The 27255-nt window shown below is 43.9% G+C and overlaps 1 protein-coding gene across 2 annotated transcripts; it reads right to left on the bottom strand.

The window, feature by feature from the left end:
- Positions 1-16065: 16065 nt before the first annotated feature.
- Positions 16066-23412, bottom strand: LOC129816795 (phosphatidylinositol N-acetylglucosaminyltransferase subunit A-like). Of its 2 annotated transcripts, XM_055871692.1 has the most exons (8): positions 23289-23412; positions 22313-23005; positions 19071-19590; positions 18605-18875; positions 18327-18459; positions 18119-18251; positions 17647-17853; positions 16066-17486 (listed from the first exon to the last, which is right to left on the bottom strand). In XM_055871692.1, the coding sequence occupies exons 3-8, from the start codon at positions 19521-19523 to the stop codon at positions 17193-17195; spliced, it is 1491 nt and encodes a 496-aa protein (XP_055727667.1). In that variant the 5' UTR covers positions 19524-19590; positions 22313-23005; positions 23289-23412; the 3' UTR covers positions 16066-17192. The 2 variants fall into 2 exon arrangements, with proteins under 2 accessions (XP_055727667.1, XP_055727668.1); XM_055871693.1 differs by lacking the exon at positions 22313-23005.
- Between the last annotated feature and the right edge of the window lie 3843 nt (positions 23413-27255).

Genomic DNA, 27255 nt, shown 5'->3' with positions numbered 1-27255 from the left:
CTGGATTCCATTTAGAAAACTTGCTACCTTCCCTCTGCCCTAATCTGAAAATACTTGATAGGAAAAAGTCAAATGGTGAACATTTGAAAGGGAAGGGACTTTGTAATCGAGTTGGAAACGAAGGGATAAAAGAAAAAACGGATTCCTTCATCTCTTCTACAACACTGAATGCTCTCAAGGATTCATAGTCACATCTGCTTACATCAGGGTCACAGTCAAGGCTACAACATCTTTCTGTCATATTTTTTTGTTTAATGGATGAGATTTACACAGTCAGTTTCTGTATTGTGCCACTAGGGGTCAGTATAATTCCGTATACGTGGTCTGATTATATTATAACACACAATTACTCGATAAGTCACATATAAATATACAATTAATTCACATATTGTTTGAATTCCATTTTCAAAATACCACTTTTAATCCTCTTTTTCTCTGTAAGATTGATTCACAATACTGTGTGTTATTTACATTGATTATTTTAATTACAAACATTCTGTTTGGCTTCAAAGACTGTTTGTATTTTTAATACAAACTATATGGAGCATTCATGTGATACTAAATTCCATCAAGCCCTGTGCAACAGCATTGCAAAAGATGAGCTAGTGTAAAAAAATAAACCTATAAAAGAAACATACAACATTCCAACACATTAATACATTTAAGGTTCAAGCTAAGCAGACTCTTCTCACCATTCCAAATATTTAACACTTTTCAAATAGATATTGTGCAAGTCTGTGTCTAGATTACCATATGTAATAAAACACCAGAATTGAAGTGGCCAAAGAGACTCAAAGACACAACAGCAGAATACACATCCAATCAAAGTATCTCACTGTGGCAACATAAACAACAACAACAGCTGCTGCTGACTGCTGCGCTTAGTTACTAAGCTGAACCAAAGTGACAGAAATCTTTCATAAACGTGCAAAGTGTGAGACAGAGTCACTCTAGTGGTAGCATGAGACGGAGTCTACAACCCACACAAGTGGCTCAGGTAGTGCAGCTCATCCAGGATGGCACATCAATGCGAGCTGTGGCAAGAAGGTTTGCTGTGTCTGTCAGCGTAGTGTCCAGAGCATGGAGGCGCTACCAGGAGACAGGCCAGTGCATCAGGAGACGTGGAGGAGGCCGTAGGAGGGCAACAACCCAGCAGCAGGACCGCTACCTCCGCCTTTGTGCAAGGAGGTGCACTGCCAGAGCCCTGCAAAATGACCTCCAGCAGGCCACAAATGTGCATGTGTTATTTTGTTAAGTGTTCTTTGTTGAATTAATATATGTATTCAAATCGCGCTGCACCTTGGTCCACTCCTTGAAACGGTCGTGACAGAACTACCCACCAAAAAAGGACCAAGCAGCGTGGAGGAGAGGACTGGACATGGGAGGACATCCTGAACAGCAAGGGATCCTACACATGGGAACAGGTGGAGGCAGCCAGGAGAGCGGGGCAGCAGGAAAGGGGAACCAGCGGTACGAGGGAACACGGCTGGCAAGGAAGCCCGAGAGGCAGCCCCCCCCCCCCCAAAAAACAAATGGGGGGGGGCACACGGGGAGTGTGGCAGAGTCAGGTTGGAGACCTGAGCCAACTCCCCGTGCTTACCGTGGCGAGCATGGGACTGGTCAGGCCCCGTGCTATGGGGTGATGCTCATGGTGTCGAGGCGGGGCATTCAAAGGCCGGTGTGCTCGGTGCCAGCGTCCCGCATTTGCCAGGTGGAAGCTGGCATCCAGCCAGAACGGGTGGGGCCAGCTCTGCGCTGGAGACCGCCGGTACGCCTCCACGGCCCAGTGTATCCGGTGCCTCGGCCAAGGACAAGGCCTCCTGCATGTCTCCGCAGCCTGGTGAGTCCGGTGCCTGTGCTAAGTCCTAACCCTCCTGCATGTCTCCACAGCCTGGTGAGTCCGGTGCCTTCTCCCAGAGCCAGGCCTCCTGTGTGTCTCTCTATTACAGTGATGATCCATGGCACGAAGCCTCCAGTGGCGATCCATGGCACGAAGCCTCCAGTGATGATCCATGGCACGAAGCCTCCAGTGATGATCCATGGCACGAAGCCTCCAGTGATGATCCATGGCACGAAGCCTCCAGTGGTGATCCATGGCACGAAGCCTCCAGTGAGGATCCATGGCACGAAGCCTCCAGTGAGGATCCATGGCACGAAGCCTCCAGTGATGAGTTATGGCACGAGGCCTCCAACGAAGGCCGTCAGTCCGGAGCCTCCGGCGACGCCCTTCAGTCCGGAGCCCGCTACGAGGGTCCCCAGACCGGGGTCGGCGGCGAGGGTCCCTCACCAGAGCCGCCGACCCCGGGGGAGATGCCCACCCAGACCCTCCCATATAGGTTTGCGGCCGGGAGTCCGCACCTTTGGCGGGGGGGTACTGTCACGCCCTGACTTTAGTTATATTTGCTTTCTTTATTATTTGGTTAGGTCAGGGTGTGACAATGGGTGGTTTGTTTTGTTTTTGTATTGTGTAGGGGTTTTGTCTTGTCTAGGGGTTTTTGTTATCTATGGGGATTTTGTATTGTCTAGGGGTTGTAGGTTTATGGTGGCCTGAGTGGGTTCCCAATCAGAGACAGCTGTTTATCGTTGTCTCTGATTGGGGAGGCTATTTAGGTTGCCATTTTCCATGTTGGTTTGGTGGGTAGTTGTCCATGTTTAGTTGCCTGTGAGCACTACGTTGGCGTTTCGTTTGTTAAGTGTTCTTTGTTGAATTAAAAGATGTATTCCAATCGCGCTGCACCTTGGTCCACTCCTTTAAACGGTCGTGACAATCAGAGGCGTAAGCAGAAATTGTCTGGACCTAAGGCCAACATTTTCCAGCAAAAATACCCCAACATATTAAGTGAAAATCACTGCAATAACATTGCATCGTTTAAAAAAGAACACATGATGTGACCAAGAAACGCCACATATCTCCCTTGTCCAACAAGCCTGTTATTAGTTAGACCTATTGCCAAGTAGGCAGTGCAACTACACATGTTACAACTGGTTACAAAAACTTCGCTGACAAAACAGTAAAGTCCGACAGTAAACAAACATAATGAAATACACAACATCATATGCGGCTCAGCCCAAACTAGAGAATGTCACTTTAAGAAGGATCCGGGGAAAAAAATTGCCTTTCATAAACACATTTCATGCAATTCTACGACACTCATGAGAATATGTAATAGCCCACTGGGCACAGACGTCAATTCAACGAGCTATTCCACGTTGGTACAATGTAATTTCATTGAAATTACGTGGATACAACGTTGATTCAACCAGTGTGTGCCCAGTGGAAGGCTACTACAAAAATGACAGGGTAGGCCTAGGCTAGCCTGCTGACACCGACTGACCCTGACAGACTGATCAAAACGACCTCGTCTTGAATGCAACCATCTAGGCCTACGAAAATAGGAAACACATATTGAACAATATGACGTCAGAATGGAGGATAAAATTATTGCCCTAAACTTTCCAGTGGCACTGACTCACTCAATGAAGACAGTTAATATGCGCACTCAGCGGGGATTTGGCCGATGCTCTCCGCTAGTGTTAAGATTAGTCATGTAGCCTACTAATGGGAATAAACTACACAACACTTTACGCCTAAATAATGTGAAAGGATCATTCGTAAGATATGTGACGTTTGTGTTTATCCTAAGAGTGAATTTTGTAATATTGTCATAGCCTATGCCTAGGGCTATTTTAGATGTTTCTCACTGACAGCCGCAACTCGACAATCAGCTATTTCTGTTGTTGAGTGTTATTTGGCAACTTTAGTTGTGAATGATATAAACCTCAGAATGTCTTAGAAATCAAAACATATATGGGCTGCATGGTGGGACTATAGGCTTTTGATGATTTGAGAAAGTAGCAAAAAATAAGCTTGCGCTCTGGTCCTTGCCTCAGGCTGCACAGCTATTCTCTCATCAAGTGATCATATTTTCACGTCAGACTATTTTCAATTTAATCTTGTCTTTACTAATATGTAAATAAAAAAATTTAAAAAACGATTTAGAATGGCCCATTATCAAATGGGCAGGAACAGGGGGATAAAGACATCTCCTCTGTATGCACTCGAATAGTGAATGGAGACCAAATGCATTCCCACCGGTCCGTTTTGTTGGCTACTTGGGTTTTATAGCGGTGCATGTGCTTAAATATGAGCAGCTGAAAAATAAATATAACAACACTTATTTCACTCCACGCATCAACCACTGTTTGAGGAGCATGCTCTCGCTGCCCCGACATGTGATATTCCGCCCAAACTCTGTATGCCATGGGCTCTCCTCCCTTGTTCCTACAGCTACCCAGTGCTTTATTTGGGAAACCAAGTGCAATCCGTTCCGGAACATAGATAGTAACATGTTTTCGAAACGAAACATATTTGAAATTGGTGACAGCCTGTCTGCGCGCTCCAGAAAAGAATAAGGGAGAGAGAGGAGGAGATGGAAACATATGGAGGTGAGATATTCTGTATAGCTAAAGGTAATGTGCCAACCAATTAATTATGAAAATATTAAGCATTCCACATTACTAGGCTAACTGAAAGCCGCCCTGCACAATCAATGAACCAACAGCATCGCCTAGGGCTAAACGTTCTCCAGTATGCATTATAATACAATTCACACTCAGGCTATTTATTGTACAGTTGAAGTCGGAAGTTTACATACACCTAAGCCAAATACATTTAAACTCCGTTTTTCACAGTTCCTGACATTTAATCCTAGTCAACATTCCCTGTTTTAGGTCAGTTAGGATCACCACTTTATTTTAAGAATGTGAAATGTCAGAATATATGTAACGGAATTCGTCCTGCTCATCTGACGAGGAGTAAGAAATGTCAGACCAATGCGCAGCGTGGTAAGTGTCTATATTATTTAATAATATTGAACACGACAACAATACAAAAATAACAAAGTGCATAGATAAGAAAACCGAAACAGTCCCGTACCCACAAAACACAACAGAAAACAGGCTACCTAAATATGGTTCCCAATCAGAGACAATGACTAACACCTGCCTCTGATTGAGAACCATATCAGGCCAAACGAAAAACCCAACATAGAAACACAAAACATAGATAACCCACCCAACTCACGTCCTGACCATACTAAAACAAAGAAAATACAAAAGAACTAAGGTCAGAACGTGACAATATAGTAGAGAGAATTATTTATTTCAGCTTTTATTTCTTTCATCACATTCCCAGTGGGTCAGCTGTTTACATACACTCAATTAGTATTTAGTAGCATTGCATTTAAATTGTTGAATTAACTTGGGTCAAACGTTCCGGGTAGCCTTCCACAAGCTTCGCACAATAAGTTGCGTGAATTTTGGCCCATTCCTCCCAACAGAGCTGGTGTAACTGAGTCAGGTTTGTAGGGCTCCTTGCTCGCACACACTTTTTCAGTTCTGCCCACAGATGTTCTATAGGATTGAGGTCAGGGCTTTGTCATGGCCACTCCAATACCTTGACTTTGTTTTCCTTAAGCCATTTTGCCACAACTTTGGAAGTATATTTGGGGTCATTGTCCATTTGGAAGACCAATTTGCTACCAAGCTTTAACTTCCTGACTGATGTCTTGAGCTGTTGCTTCAATATATCCACATAATTTCCCTTCCTCATGATGCCATCTATTTTGTGAAGTGCACCAGTCCCTCCTGCAGCAAAGCACCCCCACAACATGATGCTGCCACCCCCGTGCTTCACGGTTGGGATGGTGTTCTTCGGCTTGCAAGCCCCCCCCCCCCCATCTTTTCCTCCAAACATAACGATGGTCATTATGGCCAAACAGTTCTATTTTTGTTTCATCAGACCATAGGACATTTCTCCAAAAAGTGCGATCTTTGTCCCCATGTGCAGTTCTAAACCGTAGTCTGGCATTTTTTATGGCGGTTCTGGAGCAGTGGCTTCTTCCTTGCTCAGCGGCCTTTCAGGTTATGTTGATATAGGACTCGTTTTACTGTGGATATAGATACTTTTGTACCTGTTTCCTCCAGCATCTTCACAAGGTCCTTTGCTGTTGTTCTGGGATTGATTTGCACTTTTCACACCAAAGTACGTTCATCTCTAGGAGACAGAACGCGTCTCCTTCCTGAGCGGTATGGCGGCTTCGTGGTCCCATGGTGTTTATACTTGCATACTATTGTACCTTCAAGCGTTTTATACCTTCAAGCATTTGGAAATAGCTCCCAAGGATGAACCAGACTTGTGGAGGTCTCCAATTTTTTTTCTGAGGTCTTGGCTGATTTCTTTTGATTTTCCCATGATGTCAAGCAAAGAGGCACTGTGTTTGAAGGTGGGCCTTGAAATACATCCACAGGTACACCTCCAATTGACTCAAATGATGTCAATTAGCCTATCAGAAGCTTCTAAAGCTATGACATCATTTTCTGGAATTTTCCGAGCTGTTTAAAGGCACAGTCAACTTAGTGTATGTAAACTTCTGACCCACTGGAATTGTGATACAGTGAATTATAAGTGAAATAATCTGTCTGTAAACATTTGTTGGAAAAATTACTTGTGTCATACACATTTTACATTTTACATTTTAAGTCATTTAGCAGACGCTCTTATCCAGAGCGACTTACAAATTGGGAAGTTCATACATATTCATCCTGGTCCCCCCGTGGGAATACACAAAGTAGATGTCCTAACTGACTTGCCAAAACTATAGTTTGTTAACAAGACATTTGTGGGGTGGTTGAAAAACAAGTTTTAATGACTCCAACCTAAGTGTATGTAAACTTCCGACTTCAACTGTACATGTATGTATATGAGAATATTTGTACTAGTGATGGGGGAAAAATCAATGTATATATTTTTGACGATATATATGGTATCGTATCGTTTTGACAATATCGCAATATTATTTTGACCATCAGAGATAGGTGGGATGGGCTGAGAGAAGCTGAGGGTTGGGATGTGGAGACAAGTGGGAGTGGAGTTGCTGGGCAGGAGATAGAATCATGGTCAAAGATAAAGTATAAAAAATAAAAAATCAGGTCAAAATAAAACATAATAAAAAGCACGTTTGAATGACACCGAGGGGCAGTGTTTTTACAGCGAATGCCGGTTTGCCTGGGGCTGACGCCATGCAGGTGTTTGTGCACATGCATATACACACACTCTCATTCAAATACACACATACACGGACACACACATATGTAAATAGTGCCAGATATGCACTCAAACATATACAGTTGGCATTGCTGTTATGATTTTAGTTGTCCTTGATGTCCTTTGTTTTTTTGTCTTTTTCTTTTTTCTCATCAGTTCATTTTCTTGGTTGTTGATGCATTGGGGGGGGTTCTTAGGGGTGGGGAATGGAATGCATTTGATTTTTTATTATTGGATTTTTCATTTGATTTTTCTTGTGGGGTTGACTGTGGGAGGGGTCTCAGATGGTTGAGGGACAGCTATGGGGAACTGTGGGGGGGATCTTGGAGGGTTCACTTCCCCGTTTTTTGGGGGGGGACCTTGTGGGAGATCTGTCGACGTGCCTTTGAGCAGGGCGTTGACCCTGGATGCTTCTGTATGTCGTTCTGAATGGGAGTCTGTTGGATGACTGGTGTTGTGTAGTTGTTGAGCGGCTTCACTGCAAGTATATTCTATGTTTTGAATATTCATTAAAAAATATATAAATTCATATATTCTTTTCGCGCTAGTTGACTGTACCTGAACCAAAACTCCAGTACTTTCCCTTCATAGCTTGTTCTCCATCTTCATTTTAAATAGGTAGCCAATTTGTTTTCAGCGCTTTTATTTCCATGATGGATCAAAATTGGTTTTCTCATGGCTCTCGTTTGTCCCTCTGCAGCATATGGTAAGCAACCAACTTTAAATGTAGTTATCCTAACAATCATATAATAGAGATTTCAGTAGGGAACATTATGCTCCCATCTTGCTCATGTGCGAGCTTTTTCGCAAGTTTCACAACTGGCAATGCATTAAGTAATCAAAATTCTAGCAAAAGGCAAACTGACAGCCGCAGCCAACCATAGAAATACAACCCATAGATGGCAGTTCCCATTCAAGTCAGGACTGACAGCCATTGCTAGTGTGCCCATGAGTTTACCTGTCAAATTACCAGGGTTCGAGTCGCCAAATCCCTTCAATAGATTATCCTAAAATTGCATCCCTCACAACCTGTATGTACGATAGTAGCATTTGCATTTTTATTAAATCTTTTCGACCCCTCCGCCTACTCCATGCCTCATACCCTCAGATCTCATATCAACGTACATCACCTCACTGATGAGGAGGCCAGAGTGAGAATTTGAAATTATTTTGGAACCTGGTAACAAAAAGGATGGACTTTTGCACTTTAATAGTTTAAAATGCATTCTACGTTTTTTAAATCCTGTTTTAATATGTTTGCACTGGAAAGACAATTTTTTTTGTATGTGAAAAAAGAAAAAAAATGAACCTCAAACTTTCCTTTGCTATTTTCTTTAGCACAAGCTGAGCATGAAACAGAGCTGGTTTAACAATCACTTTATAATCAAAGAATAACATGAATCATCTCATTTTGAGAAGAACACAAAGACTCATTAAGGAATGATAATGTAAGGGTTGAAGCAAGTAGTTGCCCATTACAGGATTAATTTTCTCAGCAGTCCTCTTGAAAAATTTGCATATTTGATTTGCACATTGTAGTCCACTCCCTATTTCCATAGGTGAATTATCATTCAGACTCTGTATTTATATTATTCAATGGTCACTTTGTCTTCATAGCATAGAGCGCAGTATATTTCAAAAGACCAGTCAGTGAATCATAGAGAAGATACCAATTGAAGTCTCAATAAACCAACATTCATTCCATTTCTTTCATTCCTTCGAGTGCCAGAATGGGGTGCTCTATCAAAGTTAAGGGGAACAACAGTAGTCGTGCTACACATGCAAAATAAATGTGTCAAATTGAAGAGGTTTTAAGAAAAAAGTGGAAAGGTTATTGGAAAGTATGGAATAGTAAACAATGTAGCAGTCAAGGCTGTGCTTTGAATGGCTGGCATTTAGGAGAGCTCATTCACCTGTTATGTATAGACAAGACACTGACTGGACACTTACGTTTAGGTGTTTATCATTTAATGAGAAACGTGAAATGTCATTGTGTCATCTTAGTCAATGTGTGTGTGATGAATATTCCATCAATTGCACCATAATTCCATTATTCCAGCTCAATTGTTGCCCACTGGGTACAAACTGTTTAAATCAACGTTGTTTCAACATAATTTGTCGACGTATTGTGATGTGGAATCTACGTGAAAAATACATTGGATTTGAAAAGAGTCAGCAACTGTTGTTTTGTTTTGGGGGTAAAATTTCTATCACAGGATTATGTCATCATGGTAACCAATTTTCAACATAGACAAACCTTGTGTAAAATATGTTGAATTTTAAAACATTCGCATGGGAAAAAAGCACCAGGAATGGAAGGCTTGCTATTTGTACTTTTTTTTACCCCTTTTTCTCCCCAATTTCATGATATCCAATTGGTAGTTACAGTCATGTCCCATCGCTGCAACTCCTGTACGGACGCGGGAGAGGCGAAGGTCGAGAGTCATGCGTCCTCCGAAACATGACCCCGCCAAGCCGCACTGCTTCTTGACACACTGCTCGCTTAACCTGGAAGGCAGCCGCACTAATGTGTCAGAGAAAGCACAGTACAACTGGAGATCATCCGGTCAACTACTCTGCGACCGAATTCAGCTTGAAGGCACCCGGCACGCCACAAGGAGTCGCTAGAGTGCAATGGAACAAGGACATCCTGGCCGGTGAAACCCTACCATAACCCTGACGATGCTGGGCCAATTGTGCGCCGCCTCATGGCTCTCCCAGTCAAGGCCGGCTGTGACATAGCCTGGGATCGAACCCGGGTCTGTAGTGCCACCTCAAGTACTGCAATGCAGTATGTACGGCTTTCTGATAAAATTCCATTTAACATTTTAGGACAAAGTAGCGCCCCTATTTACACAAATGACAACACACGTCACTCAATTCAGTGCTTCCTAGTTCCATGTATGAAACAGTTATTTCAGTTCTATTAAAACCAGGAAAATCTGGAGAGTCCCCTGCTGATTACAAACCCATACATTATATAAATTGTGACAATAAAATAATAACAAAGCTCAAAAGCAATAGAATGGCAAAGTCTTCTCAGACTTGATACATATCAATCAAACAAGGTTTATTAAAAATACACACTTACAAACATGGTTCAGTTTAATACAAGATCCTAAAAAAACAGATATAGATTTATCAATAATGGCTGTTGATGCCAAAAACGCTTTAGACTGCTGTGAATGGCCTTTTCTATTAAAAACTTTGGAAGATTTCAAGTTTCAAGCTGAAATAATACATTTCATAAAAATATTATATAAATGTCCTAAAGCAAAAATAGAGACAAATAATACATTATCTGATGAAATCGCTTTAGAAAGGGGCACAAAACAGGGATGTCCTCACTCCGCCCTCCTGTTTGCACTGGTAATTGAACCACTTGCAGAAAGAATTAGACAGGACCCAAACGTATCAGTATTGGTAAACATTAATATAAACTAAACCTATTTGCAGAGGATCTCCTGATATACCTGACCGATATTGAAAACTCAATGCTTCCCTTGCTAAAAATATTTTCAGAATACTCAAAAATCTCAGTATATATACAGTACCAGTTAAACGTTTGGAAACCTACTCATTCAAGGGTTTATCTTTATTTGTATTATTTTCTACATTGTATAATAATAGTGAAGACATCAAAACTATGAAATAACACATATGGAATATGGAAGTGTTAAACAAATCAAAATATATTTTAAATTCTTCAAAGTAGCCACCCTTTGCCTTGAAGATAGCTTTGCACACTCTTGGCATACGTTCCCACATATGCTGAGCACGTGTTGGTTGCTTTTCCTTCACTCTGCGGTCCGACTCATCCCAAATCATCTCAGTTGGGTTGATGTGGGGTGTTGGTGGAGTCCAGGTCATCTGATGCAGCACTCCATCATTCTCCTTCTTGGTCAAATAGCCCTTACACAGCCTGGAGGTGTGTTGGGTCATTGTCCTGTTGAAAAACAAATGATAGTCCCACTAAGCGCAAACCAGAAAGGATAGCGTATCGCTGCAGAATGCTGTGGTAGCCATGCTGGTTAAGTGTGCCTTGAATTCTAAATAAATCACAACAGTGTCACCAGCAAAGCACCCCCACATCATCACACCTCCTCCTCCATGCTTCACGGTGGGAACCATACATGCAGAGATCATCCGGTCAACTACTCTGCGTCTCTCAAAGACACGGTGGATGGAACCAAAAATCTCAAATTTTGACTCATTAGACCAAAGGACAGATTTCTACCAGTCTAATGTCCATTGCTCGTGTTTCTTGGCCCAAACAAGTCTCTTCTTCTTAGTGGGACTATCATTTGTCCTTTAGTAGTGGTTTCTTTGCAGTAATTCAACCACGAATGCCTAATTCACGCAGTCTCCCCTGAACAGTTGATGTTGAGATGTGTCTGTTACTTGAACTCTGTGAAGCATTTATTTGGGCTGAAATCTGAGGTGCAGTTAACTGTAATGAACAGATCCTCTGCAACAGAGGTAACTCTGGGTCTTCCATTCCTGTGGCAGTCCTCATGAGAGCCAGTTTCAGCATAGCACTTGATTGTTTTTTGTGACTGCAAAAGTTCTTGAAATGTTACGGATTGACTGACCTTCAAGTCTTAAAGTAATGATGGACTGTCGTTTCTCTTTGCTTATTTGAGCTGTTCTGGCCATAATATGGACTTGGTCTTTTACCATATAGGGCTATCTTCTGTATACCACCCCTACCTTGTCACAACACAACTGATTGGTTCAAACGCATTAAGAAGGAAAGAAATTCCATTAAATTAACTTTTAACAAGGCACACCTGTTCTTTAAAATACATTCCAGGTGACTACCTCATGAAGCTGGTTGAGAGAATACCAAGAGTGTGCAAAGCTATCATCAAGGCAAAGGGTGGCTACTTTGAAGAATCTCAAATATATTTAGATTTGTTTAACAAGTTTGTTTAACAATTTGGACATGTTCACTTAGGGGTGAAGAATCACTTTTTTGGTTACTACATGATTGCATATGTGTTATGTCATAGGTTTGGTGTCTTCACTATTATTCTACAATGTAGAAAATAGTCAAAATAAAGAAACCCTTGAATGAGCAGGTGTGTCTGAACTTTTGACTGGTACTGTATATATTTTATATCAAAGAAAATATAGTGAAAAAATATATAAACGCAAAAATGTCAACAATTTTACTGAGTTACAGTTCATATAAGGAAATCAGTCAGTTTAAATAAATTCATTAGGCCCTAATCTAGGGATAACACAACTGGGAAGGGGCGCAGCCATGGGTGGGCCTGGGAGGGCAGAGGTCCACCCACTTGGGAGCCAGGCCCAGCCAATCAGAATGAGTTTTTCCACACGAGGTTTATTACACAGAAATAGTCCTCATTTTCATCAGCTGTCCGATTGTTTGGTCTCAGATGATCCCGCAGCTGAAGAAGCCGGATGTGGAGGTCCTGGGCTGGCATGGTTTCACAAGGTCTGCGGTTGTGAGGCCGGTTGGACTTACTGCCAAATTCTCTAAAATGATATTCAAAGCGTCTTATTTTAGAGAAATTAACAATTCTCTGGCAACAGCTCTGGTTGAAATTCCTTCAGTCAGCATGCCAATTGCATGCTCCCTCAACTTGAGACATCTGTGGCATTATGTTGTGTGACAAAACTGCACATTTTAGTGTCCTTTTATTGTCCCAAGCACAAGGTGCACCTGTGTAATGATCATGCTGATTAATCAGCTTCTTGATGTGCCACACCTGTCAGGTGGATGGATTATTTTGGCATAGGAGAAATGCTCACTAACAGGGACTTAAACAAATTGGTGCATACAATTTGAGAAAAATAAGCTTGGAACATTTAATCTTTTATTTCAGCTCATGAAACATCGGGCCAATACTTTACATGTTGTGTTTACATTTTGTTCAGTATAGTTGCCTTTTAGTTGAAACTGTATAAACTATAGTCGACTATATTGAGTATTTGAAAAAAATCACATTTTCAAATAAACTACAAAATATAACTATTTTCTTCCCAGGTCTGGTACCCAGACAACTTGTCTTTGTCAAAGAGATCCAGCAGGGGAATGGACCAGGGCTAGATACAGTATGTGATGGGGCTCCCTCTGCCGGTAATATTACATAAACAAGTCCACTACAACATAAGGGGTTTATGACAAAACAAAACAATTTTGTTGAATAAAATAATTGTATTAGAAAAATTCATTGTTCAGTCACCAACTCACTGCTCAAAACATTGAACAAGTTTAAAAGTCAATTACAATAGCTATGTCATAAGATAACACAGTAAAAAAGTAATTTACAAAACACGTGAAACGGTTTTGTAAATGTTCCAGTGTTACTAGTAAAGCAGGAACGCCTGGAATCTGGTAGAGGCCTGGTAGAGGCCTGGTGTTCTGTGCAGACAAGTTCGTCCCAAACTCTTCCGAATGCAGAACCGACACAGCTGAGAGAGAGTGTACGGACCTGGGGATAAAGACATGAGGAGTTAGAATGAAAAAGAGGAAGGAGATATTTTTCATGTCTAACCTATTGATAACCTTCCATCAGTACATAAACTTTCATACTAGAAGAAGTTTTGGTAGACTCATGCATGCATGTATTTGTGTGTGAATGTGCATATTCTTACCCCTTTTCTGTATTGTAGTTCTGACTACTATCCGCCGCTGCCAGCTCCACAGGAGTCTTCCTGTCTGAATTCCTACAACTCCCATCAACCATGTAGTCCATCAGTAGTTCCACCTCTGACTCCTCCCCCTTGTATTGCTGTGTATAACGATGTGTCCTGACCACCTTGGTCATCAACACCTGATTGCAGCGGTCTCAGAGTAGGTGGCCTGAGCCAGACAGGCAGCATACAGAGGGGTTCCCACACCAGGCAGTTCCTGGTCTATGTGAGCCCCATGAGACAGCAACACCTCCAGACACAACTGAGTACAATGTTTACCATTACACCATCATTCTGCATGAAAGAACCATTCTGATTCTGCATAATAAATACATCCGCAAAAACACACATGTAGAATACAACCACATACACAGTACCACTCAGGGCTCCCGAGTGGCGTAGCAGTGTAAGGCACTGCATCTCAGTGCTAAGAGGCGACACTACAGTCCCTGGTTTGAATCCAGGCTGAATCACATCCGACTGTGCTTGAGTCCCATAGGGCGGCGCCCAACGTCGTCCGGGTTTGGATGGGGTAGGCCGTCATTGTAAATAAGAATTTGTTCTTAACTGGCTGGCCTAGTTAAATAAGAAAATAAAACACCTAACCTGTACCCCCGCACATTGACTCGGTACTGGTACCACCTGTACATAGCCTCGTTATTGTTACTTTTTATTTTACTTTAGTTTATTTAGTAAATATTTTCTAACTCTATTTCTTGAACTGCATTATTTGTTAAGGGCTTGTAAGTAAGCATTTCTATAGGTCTACACCTGTTGTATTCGGTGCATGTGACAAATACAATTGTATTTTATTTGAATGTATTTTAACAAAGCAGCAGAAGAAAAGGAGAAAATCATACCAGCAATGAGTGAGTTGCACGACAGTCCCCCGTACATGTGGAAGGGGCCCCTCCAAGGCAGACTGCAAAGGGCAATCGCAGTCTAAACAGCACCCATGGTCAAACAACAACAGCAGCCTCCTCCACAGTGACTGAAACATGCCATTAGCCTGTCTGAGTGAGATCCACAAACCTGTCTGGCTGCTGCTGGCTTTCCCAGACCTCTTATCAGGCCCCAAGCTACCTCCTCCCCCGATGAGTATCACCTCCACAACCCCCCTGTCCATGGGATAGGGGTGACTGTTGCATGACAATAGAGGTAAGCATAGGTAAGGCGGACTGATGCACACACACACAGAATCCAGGTTTTTTCATAGCGCAAAAAACAGCAACATGTTTTCATCAAACCATGGTTCAGTTTTCACAAACAGTCGATGTAAACTACATACATACTGTACAGTCAGACTACACGCTGCGCTTAGGGTGCTGCGGGCGCTAGGGGGCTCCAAATGTTTGTTGTTGTTGGGGGAACTCACAATAAAAAACATTCCCGGGCCTCCTGAGTGGAGCAGTGGTCTAAGGAACTGCGTCGCAGTGCTTTAGGTGTCACTACAGACCCAGGTTCGATTCCAGCCGACTGGGAGACCCATGAGGCGGTGTACAATTGTCCCAGCGTTGTCCGGGTTAGGGGAGGGTTTGGCCTGCCGGGATGTCCTTGTCCCATTGCGCTCTAGCGGCTCCTTGTGGCGGGCCGGGCACCTGCAAGCTGACTTCGGTTGCCAGTTGGCTGGACGGTGTTTCCTCCCGACACATTGTTACCTGCAAGGAAACACGTGCCATTGTAACGGATGTGAAATGGCAAGCTAGTTAGCGGGTACGTGCTAGTAGCGTTTCAATCAGTTACGTCACTTGCTCTGAAACCTATTAGTAGTGTAGCCTGCTGGAGGTCATTTTGCAGGGCTCTGGCAGTGCACCTCCTTGCACAAAGGCGGAGGTAGCGGTCCTGCTGCTGGGTTGTTGCCCTCCTACGGCCTCCTCCACGTCTCCTGATGTACTGGCCTGTCTCCTGGTAGCGCCTCCTTGCTCTGGACACTACGCTGACAGACACAGCAACCCTTTTTGCCACAGCTCGCATTGATGTGCCATCCTGGATGAACTGCACTACCTGACCCACTTGTGTGGGTTGTAGACTCCGTCTCATGCTACCACTAGAGTGAGAGCACCGCCAGCATTCAAAAGTGACCAAAACATCAGCCAGGAAGCATAGGAACTGAGAAGTGGTCTGTGGTCACCACCTGCAGAATCACTCCTTTTTTGGGGGTGTCTTGCTAATTGCCTATAATTTCCACCTTTTGTCTATTCCATTTGCACAACAGCATGTGAAATTGATTGTCAATCAGTGTTGCTTCCTAAGTGGACAGTTTGATTTCACAGAAGTGTGATTGACTTGGAGTAACATTGTGTTGTTTAAGTGTTCCCTTTATTTTTTTGAGCAGTGTAGTAACATCTGACAAATCTAAAGACACTGAAGCAACAAACATTGTGGAAATTAATATTTGTGTCATTCTCAACTTTTGGCCACAACTGTACATTATTTAAATTCATATCAATTAATATTCTGTTCATATATTTTCAATATATTATTTCACACATTGTACCTGACCGGTTGCATCATCGCATGGTATGGCAACTGCTCAGCATCCGACGGTAAGGCGCTACAGAGGGTAGTGCGTACAGCCCAGTATATCTCTAAGACCAAACTTCCTGCTATCCAGGACCTCTATACCAGGCTGTGTCAGAGGAAGGAAATTGTCAAAGACTCCAGCCACCCAAGTCATAGACTGTTCTCTCCACTACCGCACGACAAGCGGTACCGGAGCGCCAAGTCTAGGTCCAAGAGGCTTCTCAACAGAAGCTTCTACCCCCAAGCCATAAGACTGCTGAACAACTAAGCAAATGGCTACCTGGACTATTTGCATTGACCCCCCCCTCGCTGTTTATTATCTATGCATAGTCACTTTACCCCTACCTACATTTACACACTACCTCAACTAACCTGAACCCCGCACAATGACTCTGTACCGGTACCCCCTGTATATAGCCTAGTTATTTTATTGTGTGACTTTTTAAAAAACTTTTGTTTATTTAGTAAATATTTTCTTAACTGCATTGTTGGTTAAGGGCTTGTAAGTAAGCATTTCACAGTAAGGTCTACACCGGTTGTATTCTGCGCATGTGACAAATAAAATTAGATTTGATTTGGGCTGCCACTCATAAGAATTTAAAGAAATAACATTACAAAAGAAACATAACTACAAAGTATTGATCCTTTTGATCATATAAAGTCTAAGAAATAATATATTAAATATTTAGAGGAAAAGAAAACAAAAAAAGTTTAGAAAACAAAAAAACAATCCTATTGTAAACACACGGGTTCCCCCTAAAACATTCTGCAACGAGTGGTCAGTCTCCACAGGTCATAAGGTTGTGGGGTCAGATATCAAGTAAAAAATGTACAAATATCTGTATTTTCAGGAGTTGTATAACAATTGAGGATAAGGATTTGTGCCTGCTTGGCGTTGTGATCAAAGCTTGGTCTTGTGACCACTTGACTCCTCCTTTGTCAAGACGGCACTTTTAAAGCGAGTTCCTTTCCTATCGACCAAGCCCCGCCTCCACAACCCCTGAGGGCCCGTGGCGTCCATGGCAATATCTATGAGGCGGTCTGGGAGGAGCCAGCGGAGGAGGAGCAGGAACAGGAAGTCGAGAACAGCAAAGAGGGCAAAGATGGAGCCTGCCACGGGGCCACAGTGGGCCCTCAGTCTGAGCAGCCGTCTTTCCAGAGGAAGAACCTCCTTCCCAGCGACGCAGTCATACACCTGACAGAACAGAGAGAGCATAGACACAGTGTTAGTTTCAATGAATTAGACCTCATCAGTATCTCAGTCAGTGTCAATAAAAGGTATTATGAAAGTGTATCATAGTGTAGATTTATGAAACATAATAAAATAGAGAGTATTTAAGCATGTATGAGCCTACCTTCTCTGTTCTCTCTGCGACGTTCCTCCAGGTGTACAGGGTGCGGACGTGGGCGTGGATGGTGGCGGGGGAGGCAACGCGGCCCGATAGTTGCCTAGCGATGACACTCTCCAGGCCGGCACACAGAGAATGCACAGTGGGCTCGCACAGGGTGATCAGATGCTCAGGCAGAACCTCTGGGATCCCTCCAACACGCGTACTTACCACCTACACGCACACACACAAAATTATCAGATCTCAAACTCCCTCACATTACAAGCATACTCTACATCTAAACACCCACATATATGCAAAGTTCACCTCGTTGCCCCATTCATCTTAATGGACAAACACCCACTCAATCCACCATGCTTCTCATTAGACTATCCCTGACTTACACCCAACCAGTCCCAGGTTTCAACCACTTTATCTCAAAGTGCACCAGCTAACGTATACATTACCTGGCCTGTGTTGTGATAAGGGATGAACCCACCTGTAGTCCACAGCTGGCTCCCTCCACTATGGCCATGCAGAAGGCCTCAGTCAGGGAGGTGTTGAGGAAGATATGTCCCTGGACCAACACCCCACGCACATCCTTATGCTCCAGGGCCCCCAGGAGATGCACCCTTGGGAGAGAAGCAAATCAGACACATAAACACATACAACCACATACATACACACACACCACTGTATAATTGTACCTGTCGTGTAGTTGGTATTTCTCTCTCACTTCCTCCAACACGATTCTCTTAGGTCCCTCTCCACCAATCAGAAAATGTAGATCTGGATGTTTCAGACAGAGCTCTGGGATGATCCTTCCCAGGAGATCTATTCCTTAAAAAAGGGAAAGAGCAGGGAATGACATTTCACACTCCTACAATCATACCTACAGGAACTGTATGTAATAATAAATGACATAGATCAAGTTTTTGCTACATTTATCATTATATACAGTATAGTCTCACCCCTCCCTCCCTACCTTTGCGGTAGACGAGACGGCTGATCACAACGATGGTGATCCTGTCGTCATGCCGTCGGGAGGGGTCGGGGGTGAAGTCTCTGGGGTCGACAGCATTGGGGATGACAGAAACAATCTCGGGGTCAAGCCCTGCCCTGAGCACTGTGTTCTCCTTACTGGTGTATGACACGCACACAATGTGATTGGTGTCGCACAGAGATACAGTCAGCAGCTTATTGGTCAGCACCGAGCTGACGTCAGCAAAACCGAAGAGGGAGTGGTCAGTGAAGACCTGTAAACAGTAAACAACCTTTAGTTATTTATACTAGATGGACACATAAAAAGCTACTTCAGGAATGTGATATGTTACTGCCTTGCCGTAGGTTGCGTCTGCAATGGCAACCTATTCCTATAGTGCGCTACGTTTGGTTAAAGGTAGGCTTAGTTTCACCACCCACAACACCCTCTCTGCTAGACTGCTACCCACCGTGTTGAGGCCCATGGTCTTGGCGTGGAACAGTGCATCGTGTCCCATGGCGGAGAAGGAGCTGTGGGCGTGCACCACGGTGATGCGCTCCCTGACGAACACACAGCGCAGTAGTGGCAGGCTGTGGAAGCAGGTGGTGACGGTGGACTGGTTGTACATCACCTGCAGGGGCAGGTAGTAGACCTTGAGCCCGTTGGTCAGGTAGCGGACCCCCTTCCTGCAGCCGTAGGCGTGGGTGGCGATCACCACCTTGTGGCCCTTCTCGATCAGACACTGGGATAGTTGGTAGATGTGGCTCTCCACCCCTCCCATGTTGGGGTAGAAGAAATCTGACACCATGCAAATGTTGTGTTTCCTGGTTGGGGCCTGGGGAGCTACTGTGAGCCCGTCAGGGTGTCTGTTTGCTTGGGGGCCCCCAGGAGATGCAGCCACCCCCCTCCTTCGCTGGCCCATGGTAGTGGAGTGCTGTGGTTGTGTGCGTCACTCATACAGACGTTTCACATGTAGAGCAACAATGCACCTGTGTAAATAATAAAATATATATTACAATGGCTAGCTACAACAACACAATCTGCTCAGACTAGCCTAGGACTCAATTGAATTACTATATCATACACTTTGGTAATGAAGCTTATAGAAAGATGATCTTATGAATAAGCGGTTGCAAGCTAGCTAGTCGAGATGTCATCTTTGAGTGTACAAAACGTTAGGAACACCTTCCTAATATTGAGTTTCACCCCCTTTTTCCCTCAGAACAGCCTCAATTCGTCAGGGCATGGACTCTACAAGGTATTGAAAGCGTTCCACAGGGATGCTGGCCTATGTTGGCTCTAATGCTTCCCGCAGTCGAGTCAAGTTGGCTGGATGTCCTGCGGGTGGTGGACCATTCTTGATACACACGGGAAACGGTTGAGCGTGAAAAACCCAGCAGCATTGCAGTTCTTGATACACTCAAACCGGAGCGCCTGGCACCTACTAACATACCACGTTCAAAGGAACTAAAACCTTTTGTCTAACCTATTCACCCTCTGAATGGCACACACACAATCCATGTCTCAATTATATCAAGGCTTAAACATCATTATTCAACCTGTCAATCTACACTGATTGATGTCACTTGTTAAATCCACTTCCATAGGGGATCATAGCTTTCACCTGGTCCATCTATGTCATGGAAAGAGTAGGTGTTCCTAACAGTGGCGGTGTGTGGGTAAGATCACTGAGGAAGCCAGAAAAAAAGGCCATCATACAACCTGTGTAGTGACAATTGCGTTGTTTGCTCTATAACCTGTTAATTCATATGCCTTGCGACCATGATATTTAGGCCTAAAGGCTGAAACAATTAGACACAGTGGTAGAATAAATTCAAAGAAACCTTTGTTTTATCACAAAACCGGATAGCAACCTCTGTCCAGTTTAGTCCACAAATCATAAACTTTTTCAAGACCCTGTCTTTCAAAGATAATTCATAAAAATCCAAATAACTTCACAGATCTTCATTGTAAAGGGTTTAAACACTGTTTCCCAAGCTTGTTCAATGAACCATAAACAATTAATGAACATGCACCTGTGGAACGGTCGTTAAGACACTAACAGCTTACAGACAGTAGGCAATTAAGGTCAGTCATGAAAACTTTGGACACTAAAGAGGCCTTTCTACTGACTCTGAAAAACACCAAAAGAAAGATGCCCAGGGTCCCTGCTCATCTGCGTGAATGTGCCGTAGGCATTCTGCCAGGGGGCATGAGGACTGCAGATGTGGCCAGGGCAATAAATTGCAATGTCCGTACTGTGAGAGAGAAGCCTAAGACAGCGCTACAGGGAGACAGGACGGACAGCTGATCATCCTTGCAGTGGCAAACCATGTGTAACATTACACCTGCACAGGATCGGTACATCTGAACATCACACCTGCGGGACAGGTACAGGATGGCAACAACAACTGCCCGAGTTACACCAGGAACGCACAATCCCTCCATCAGTGCTCAGACTGTCCGCAATAGGCTGAGAGAGGCTGGACTGAGGGCTTGTAGGCCTGTTGCAAGGCAGGTCCTCACCAATCATCAAGGGCAACAATGTCACCTATGGGCAAGCACAAACCCACCATTGCTGGACCAGACGGGAATGGCAAAAAGTGCTCTTCACTGACGAGTCGCAGTTTTGTCTCTCAAGGGGTGATGGTCGGATTCACGTTTATCATCGAAGGAATGAGCGTTACACCGAGGCCTGTACTCTGGAGCGGGATCGATTTGGAGGTGGAGGGTCCGTCATGGTCTGGGGTGGTGTGTCACTGCATCATCGGACTGAGCTCGTTGTCATTGCAAGCAATCTCAACGCTGTGCGTTACAGGGAAAAGATCATCCTCCTTCATGTGGTACCCTTCCTGCAGGCTCATCCTGACATGACCCTCCAGCATGACAATGCCACCAGCCATACTGCTCATTCTGTGCGTGATTTCCTGCAAGACAGGAATGTCAGTGTTGTGCCATGGCCAGTGAAGAGCCCAGAACTCAATTCCATTGAGCACGTCTGGGACCTGTTGGATCGGAGGGTGAGGGCTAGGGCCATTCCCCCCAGAAATGTCCGGGAACTTGTAGGTGCCTTGGTGGAAGAGTGGGGTAACATCTCACAGCAATAACTGGCAAATCTGGTGCAGTCCATGAGGAGGAGATGCACTGCAGTACTTAATGCAGCTGGTAGCTACACCATATAGGGGGAGTCAAAATCAAAAGTAACAGTCACTATGTTCAGGGACACAGATTCATACATTTCTGTTAGTCACGTGTCTGTGGAACTAGTTCAGTTTATGTCTCAGTTGTTGATTCTTGTTATGTTCATACAAATATTTACACATGTTAAGTTTGTGGTAAATAAACGCAGTTGACAGTGAGAGGACGTTTTTATTTGTTGCTGAGGTTATTACATGTAACAGACAGTTACATGACCAACAGCATGGACAAGCAAGTTAATGTTTCCGGATTTTACGGACCACTAAACAACTATTGATTTAGAACCACAGAGAGTTACCGCAAGTCGCAAAGAAAACAGTAGCTGCCTCCACCATTCCAGCACAATTTCAACTTCAACATGATCAAATCACCTCTGCTTAGTCGAATACAGTGACAACTAAAATATACCAAAAACAATTTATTCCAATCAACGTAAGCAAAATAAAATGTGACTGTCCATGGTTCTGTCTGCGTGAGTATGTGTGAACGCAAGTAGAAAATATGTTGACTCACCCTACTTGTAGAGAAACGCCAATGCCATCCTCCTCTCTTTCATGTTGACGAAAAGGTCTATCACTCAGCCATACAGTACACACTTTTATTTTTTGTTGTCCTAGGCTACCTGGCTAAAATGCTTACTTGCTAGCCTAATTCCATTCACGGGCAACTTTAGCCTGTTACATGCTGAATGTCCACCCTGTCAGCCCAGGAGCACAACAGTGCATTAATTAATCAGAATCGCCATTATAATCATTGGCTGGTATGGAGAATTAAGTAAAACCACAAGACCAAATACCTATCTCCATCCATGGATAATTTAGGAAAGGGACAGTTTTAGCTAGCTAGCCACCAGAGGGCTACAACACAACGAGATACAACAATTCAAGTTGTTTCTGTCAATGATGTATGCTCTCAATGCGATTTGATAGGAGCGATGCCAAAATCCAAGCTGGCTATCCTTGACACTTTTGAACTTGCTCAGTTTAGCTTAATTAACGCTGTTAAAAAATATATATTTTTAAAGACCAATCAATCGAGGCCAAATGCTCGCTGGCTTCCGTTGCATTCCAATCAACGTTATGGGCTGCAACAATGTCACACTGGTTTGGACCAGACAGCATCAGATAGATGGCATACACGTAGGGAGACAGATGTTCACTGTTTAGTTTGCGCGGATGCTTTTTCCGGTGAGATGCATTCAGCTTCCTGCGAATTGAAGGACAATTATGAAACACAGAGAAACGAAATATACATTATATGCATTTTTCTCAATTTTGGGGGGGAAGTGGCATCCATGAATACAGCCATGGCTCATAATCTTTGTACAGTGTAGATAACCCATTCGTTTGTAACTTGCAGGTAACGTTAACTAGTTACTGTAACGTTTTAGCTGGCTAGTTAACGTTCGAAAATAAGCTAGGTACGCTAGTATGTTTGCTATGATGCTGCAAAGGACATTGAGGGTTCAGACTTGAGACTACGACCTTACCTTCAAAGCAAAGAGAAATGTATTTTTGTTTTATATAAATCAACAATTTTGTCCCAGTGTATCGTCAATCAAAACAACACACTTCCTGCTTCGCGTCATCATGTCACAGATAGAACAATAAGACAGATATTTCATTGGATGTATTAATGTGAAGCATCCGGTTGGCGTTTCCACTCACTAGCAAATATGGTAGTGAGAGGTGCTTACTGGCGCGTAGTGGGAGAAGAGGGAACGAGATGGATTTTGGCCGACATTCTGCTAATTTTCTCATCGATTAAACATTTGATGACAATACACTTGTTATGAAGTGTTATTCTTTGCAAAATTGTTTTTAAATCGCGCTGTTTGGGAGTGCAATTCCGAATTGAGTTACTACACAAGGGACTTCATCGTAGATGTTCCCTAACGAAATATGCAGACGTCTACTACAACGCGCCAATAGGATATCGCTAACGCGTGCTTGGCCCTGCCCACCTGCTTGCTTGTTCTGCCCACTATGACTAACGACAAGCTATGGTCTATCTTGGTTTCGTTATAAAATATTTGATCACGTCTTCTTCTTATAATTATTAGTCTTCTCGTTGGATTTATTGGCGAGCTACATGCAAAAATGTTTGTCGCCTCTAACTGGACGGGGGTTAAATTCACAAAATAAAAGTTTATTCCACTACTGGGAAAAGAAAATGAACATTAAAACACAAACTACGAAAGAATTTATCCCCCCTCCCAAAAAAAACTATTTATATATAGGGTTGGACTGCACGAGTCAGTAATCCATGTAGCTCCTCAGATGTTAAAAGGAAAGGTTCACCAATTTTGAAAGTTATATGTTTTTGTGATCTATCGATTTCCCTGGGTCATTTAATGTTTTCCTGTGTATCTGAGTTTTTGGGTCTCTAGCAGGCAGAAATGTGGCTGGTATGACAATGCACTGTGATAAAGTCACTCTCACTACCCTATAAGTTATTAGGAATACGACTTTTACATTGCAAAGACATCTATCATACATGCCAGATTTTAATATTCCTACCTCAAGGAATGTGTAATTTAACATCTAGCACATTTGTCCTATGTGCCTGCCTCTTTTACGCCTCGTTCACACCGACAGCATTTTGGTACACCAGAAGTACATTTCCAATGGAATGCTGCGTTTGCCTTGCAGTACTGCATTGCAGAGGCAGAGTTCTCCTTCCTTCCATTGACCAAACAATTAATCCTACGAATGTCGACCAGTCCAGGAATTTTCTTTAGCATGTTAATGTCAACATTCTCTGACACTCCAGAACTTACTCCTTTGACAGGCACCCTGCTCCGTAGGTCAAAACATGACATAGGATAATCATTAACTCGATTGAGGCCCAGAAAATTATCCTTCTGATCAGCATAAACACACAAAATCAATACAAGCGCACCCCTTGTGATCTTCAGTAGCTGTACTGTACTCAAGGCTGTCTTTATCATTTTGGATACTCCCCACGGATCCACCAAATCGGGACCCAATACTCCCAGAAAACAAACTCCTACCAGAAACAACGGGGTAATACCAACACTAGAAGTTTCCTTTCCTACATTAGTTTAACTTATTTTTCCATTATTTTGGACATTCATACTTATTTCCACCATTATCAGATTCAAGCTCCATCTCGCATGACCTTCACATAGAGATAGATAGAGGACTCATCTTTGTACTGTATCTGTGCCATTTTAGCGCCAGACTGGAATATGTTCCCGGGATTTTTCCGATGGCATTGAGGAGTACACAACACCAGTCACTGGCTTAATAAGTGCATCAATGACGTCGTCCCCACAGTGACTGTACGTACATACCCCAACCAGAAGCCATGGATTAAAGGGTAGAGCTGCCGCTGTCAAGGAGCTGGACTCTAACACGGAAGCTTATAAGAAATCCCGCTATGCCACTGATGAACCATCAAACAGGCAAAGCATCAATACAGGACAAAGATCGAATCGTACTACAATGGCTTCAACGCTCGACAGATGTGGCAGGGCTTGCAAACTATTACAGACTACAAAGGGAAGCACAGCCGCGAGCTGCCAGTTGACACGAGCCTACCAGACGAGCTAAATTACTTCTATGCTCGCTTCGAGGCAAGCAACATGGAAACATGCATGAGAGCATCCACTGTTAAGGACGACTGTGTGATCCCGCTCTCCATAGCCGATGTGAGTAAGACCTTTAAAACAGGTCAACATTCATAAGGCCGCAGGGCCAGACGGATTTCCAGGACGTGTACTCCGAGCATGCGCTGACCAACTGGCAAGTGTCTTCACTAACATTTTCAACATCTCCCTGTCTGAGTCTGTAATACCAACAAGTTTCAAGCAGACCACCATACTCCCTGTGCCCAAGAACACCAAGGTAACCTGCCTAAATGACTATTGACCCGTAGCACTCAGGTCTGTAGCCATGAAGTGCTTTGAACGGCTGGTCATGGCTCACATCAACACCATTATCCCAGAAACCCTTGACTCACTCCTATTTGCATACCGCCCCAACAGATCCACAGATGATGCAATCTCTATTGCACTCCACACTGGCCTTTCACACCTGGACAAAAGGAACACCTATGTGAGAATACTATTGATTGACTACAGCTCAGTGTTTAACACCATAGTGCCCTGAAAACTCATCACTAAGCTAAGGACCTTGGCACTAAACACCTCCCTCTGAATCTGGATCCTGGACTTCGACAGGCTGCCCCCAGGTCGTAAGGGTAGGTAACACATCCGCAACGCTGATCCTCAACACAGGGGCCCCTCAGAGGTGCGTGCTCAGTCCCCTCCTGTACTCCCTGTTCAATCATGACTGCTTGGCCAGGCACGCCTTCAACACCGTCGTTAAGTTTGCTGATGACACAACAGTGGTAGGCCTGATCACCGACAACGATCAAACAGCTTATCGGGGGGAGGTCAGACACCTGTCCGTGTAGTGCCAGGACAACAACCTCTCCCTCAAAGTGACCAAGACAAAGGAGATTGTGGACTACAGGAAAAGGAGGACCGAGCACACCCCCATTCTCATCGACGGGGCTGTAGTGGAGCAGGTTGAGAGCTTCAAGTTCCTTGGTGTCCACATCAACAACAAACTAACATGGTCCAAGCACACCAAGACAGCCGTGAAGAGGGCAGGACAAAATCTATTCCCTCTCAGGCGACTGAAAGGATTTGGCATGGATCCTCAAAAAGTTCTACAGCTGCACCATCGAGAGCATCCTGACTGGTTGCATCACTGCCTGGTATGGCAACTGCTTGGCCTCAGACCGCAAGGCCCTACAGAGGGTAGCGCGAACGGCCCAGTACATCACTGGGGCCAAGCTTCCTGCCATTCAGGACCTCTATACCAGGCGGTGTCAGAGGAAGGCCCTAAAAATAGTCGAAGACTCCAGCCACCCTCTCTGCTACTGCACGGCAAGCGGTACCAGAGCACCAAGTCTAGGTCCAAAAGGCTTCTCAACAGTTCCTACCCCCAACCAATTAGACTCCTGAATACGCTGCTGCTATTATCTATGCATAGTCACTTTAAATCTACCTACATGTACATATTACCTCAATTACTTCGACTAACCGGTGCCCCGCACATTGACTCTGTACCGGTACCCCCGAGTTGACAAGGTAAAAACCTGTTCTGCCCCAGAGCAAGGCAGTTAACCCACTGTTCCCCGGGTGCCGAAGACGTGGATGTCGATTCAGAGGGGTTGGGTTAAATGCGAAAGACACATTTCAGTTGAAGACATTCAGTTGTACAACTGACTAGGTATCCCCGCTATTGTTATTTACTCCTGCTATTGGCCAGTCTCAGTTTTTGCCATGATGCTCCTGTACTGCCAGCATGTGAGCGATTGAAGCGGGGAGAACAGAACATGGCTTGGGTGGCTGGGGTCCCTGATGATCTTCTTGGCCTTCCTGCAACACCTGGTGTTTTACGTGTCCTGTAGGGCTTTGCGGT

The sequence above is a fragment of the Salvelinus fontinalis genome, chromosome 19, assembly GCF_029448725.1.
Source record: "Salvelinus fontinalis isolate EN_2023a chromosome 19, ASM2944872v1, whole genome shotgun sequence".
Classification (NCBI taxonomy): Eukaryota; Metazoa; Chordata; class Actinopteri; order Salmoniformes; family Salmonidae; genus Salvelinus; species Salvelinus fontinalis.
Note: the sequence above shows the minus strand (reverse complement) of the source record. Positions and strands in the feature narration are given on the sequence as shown.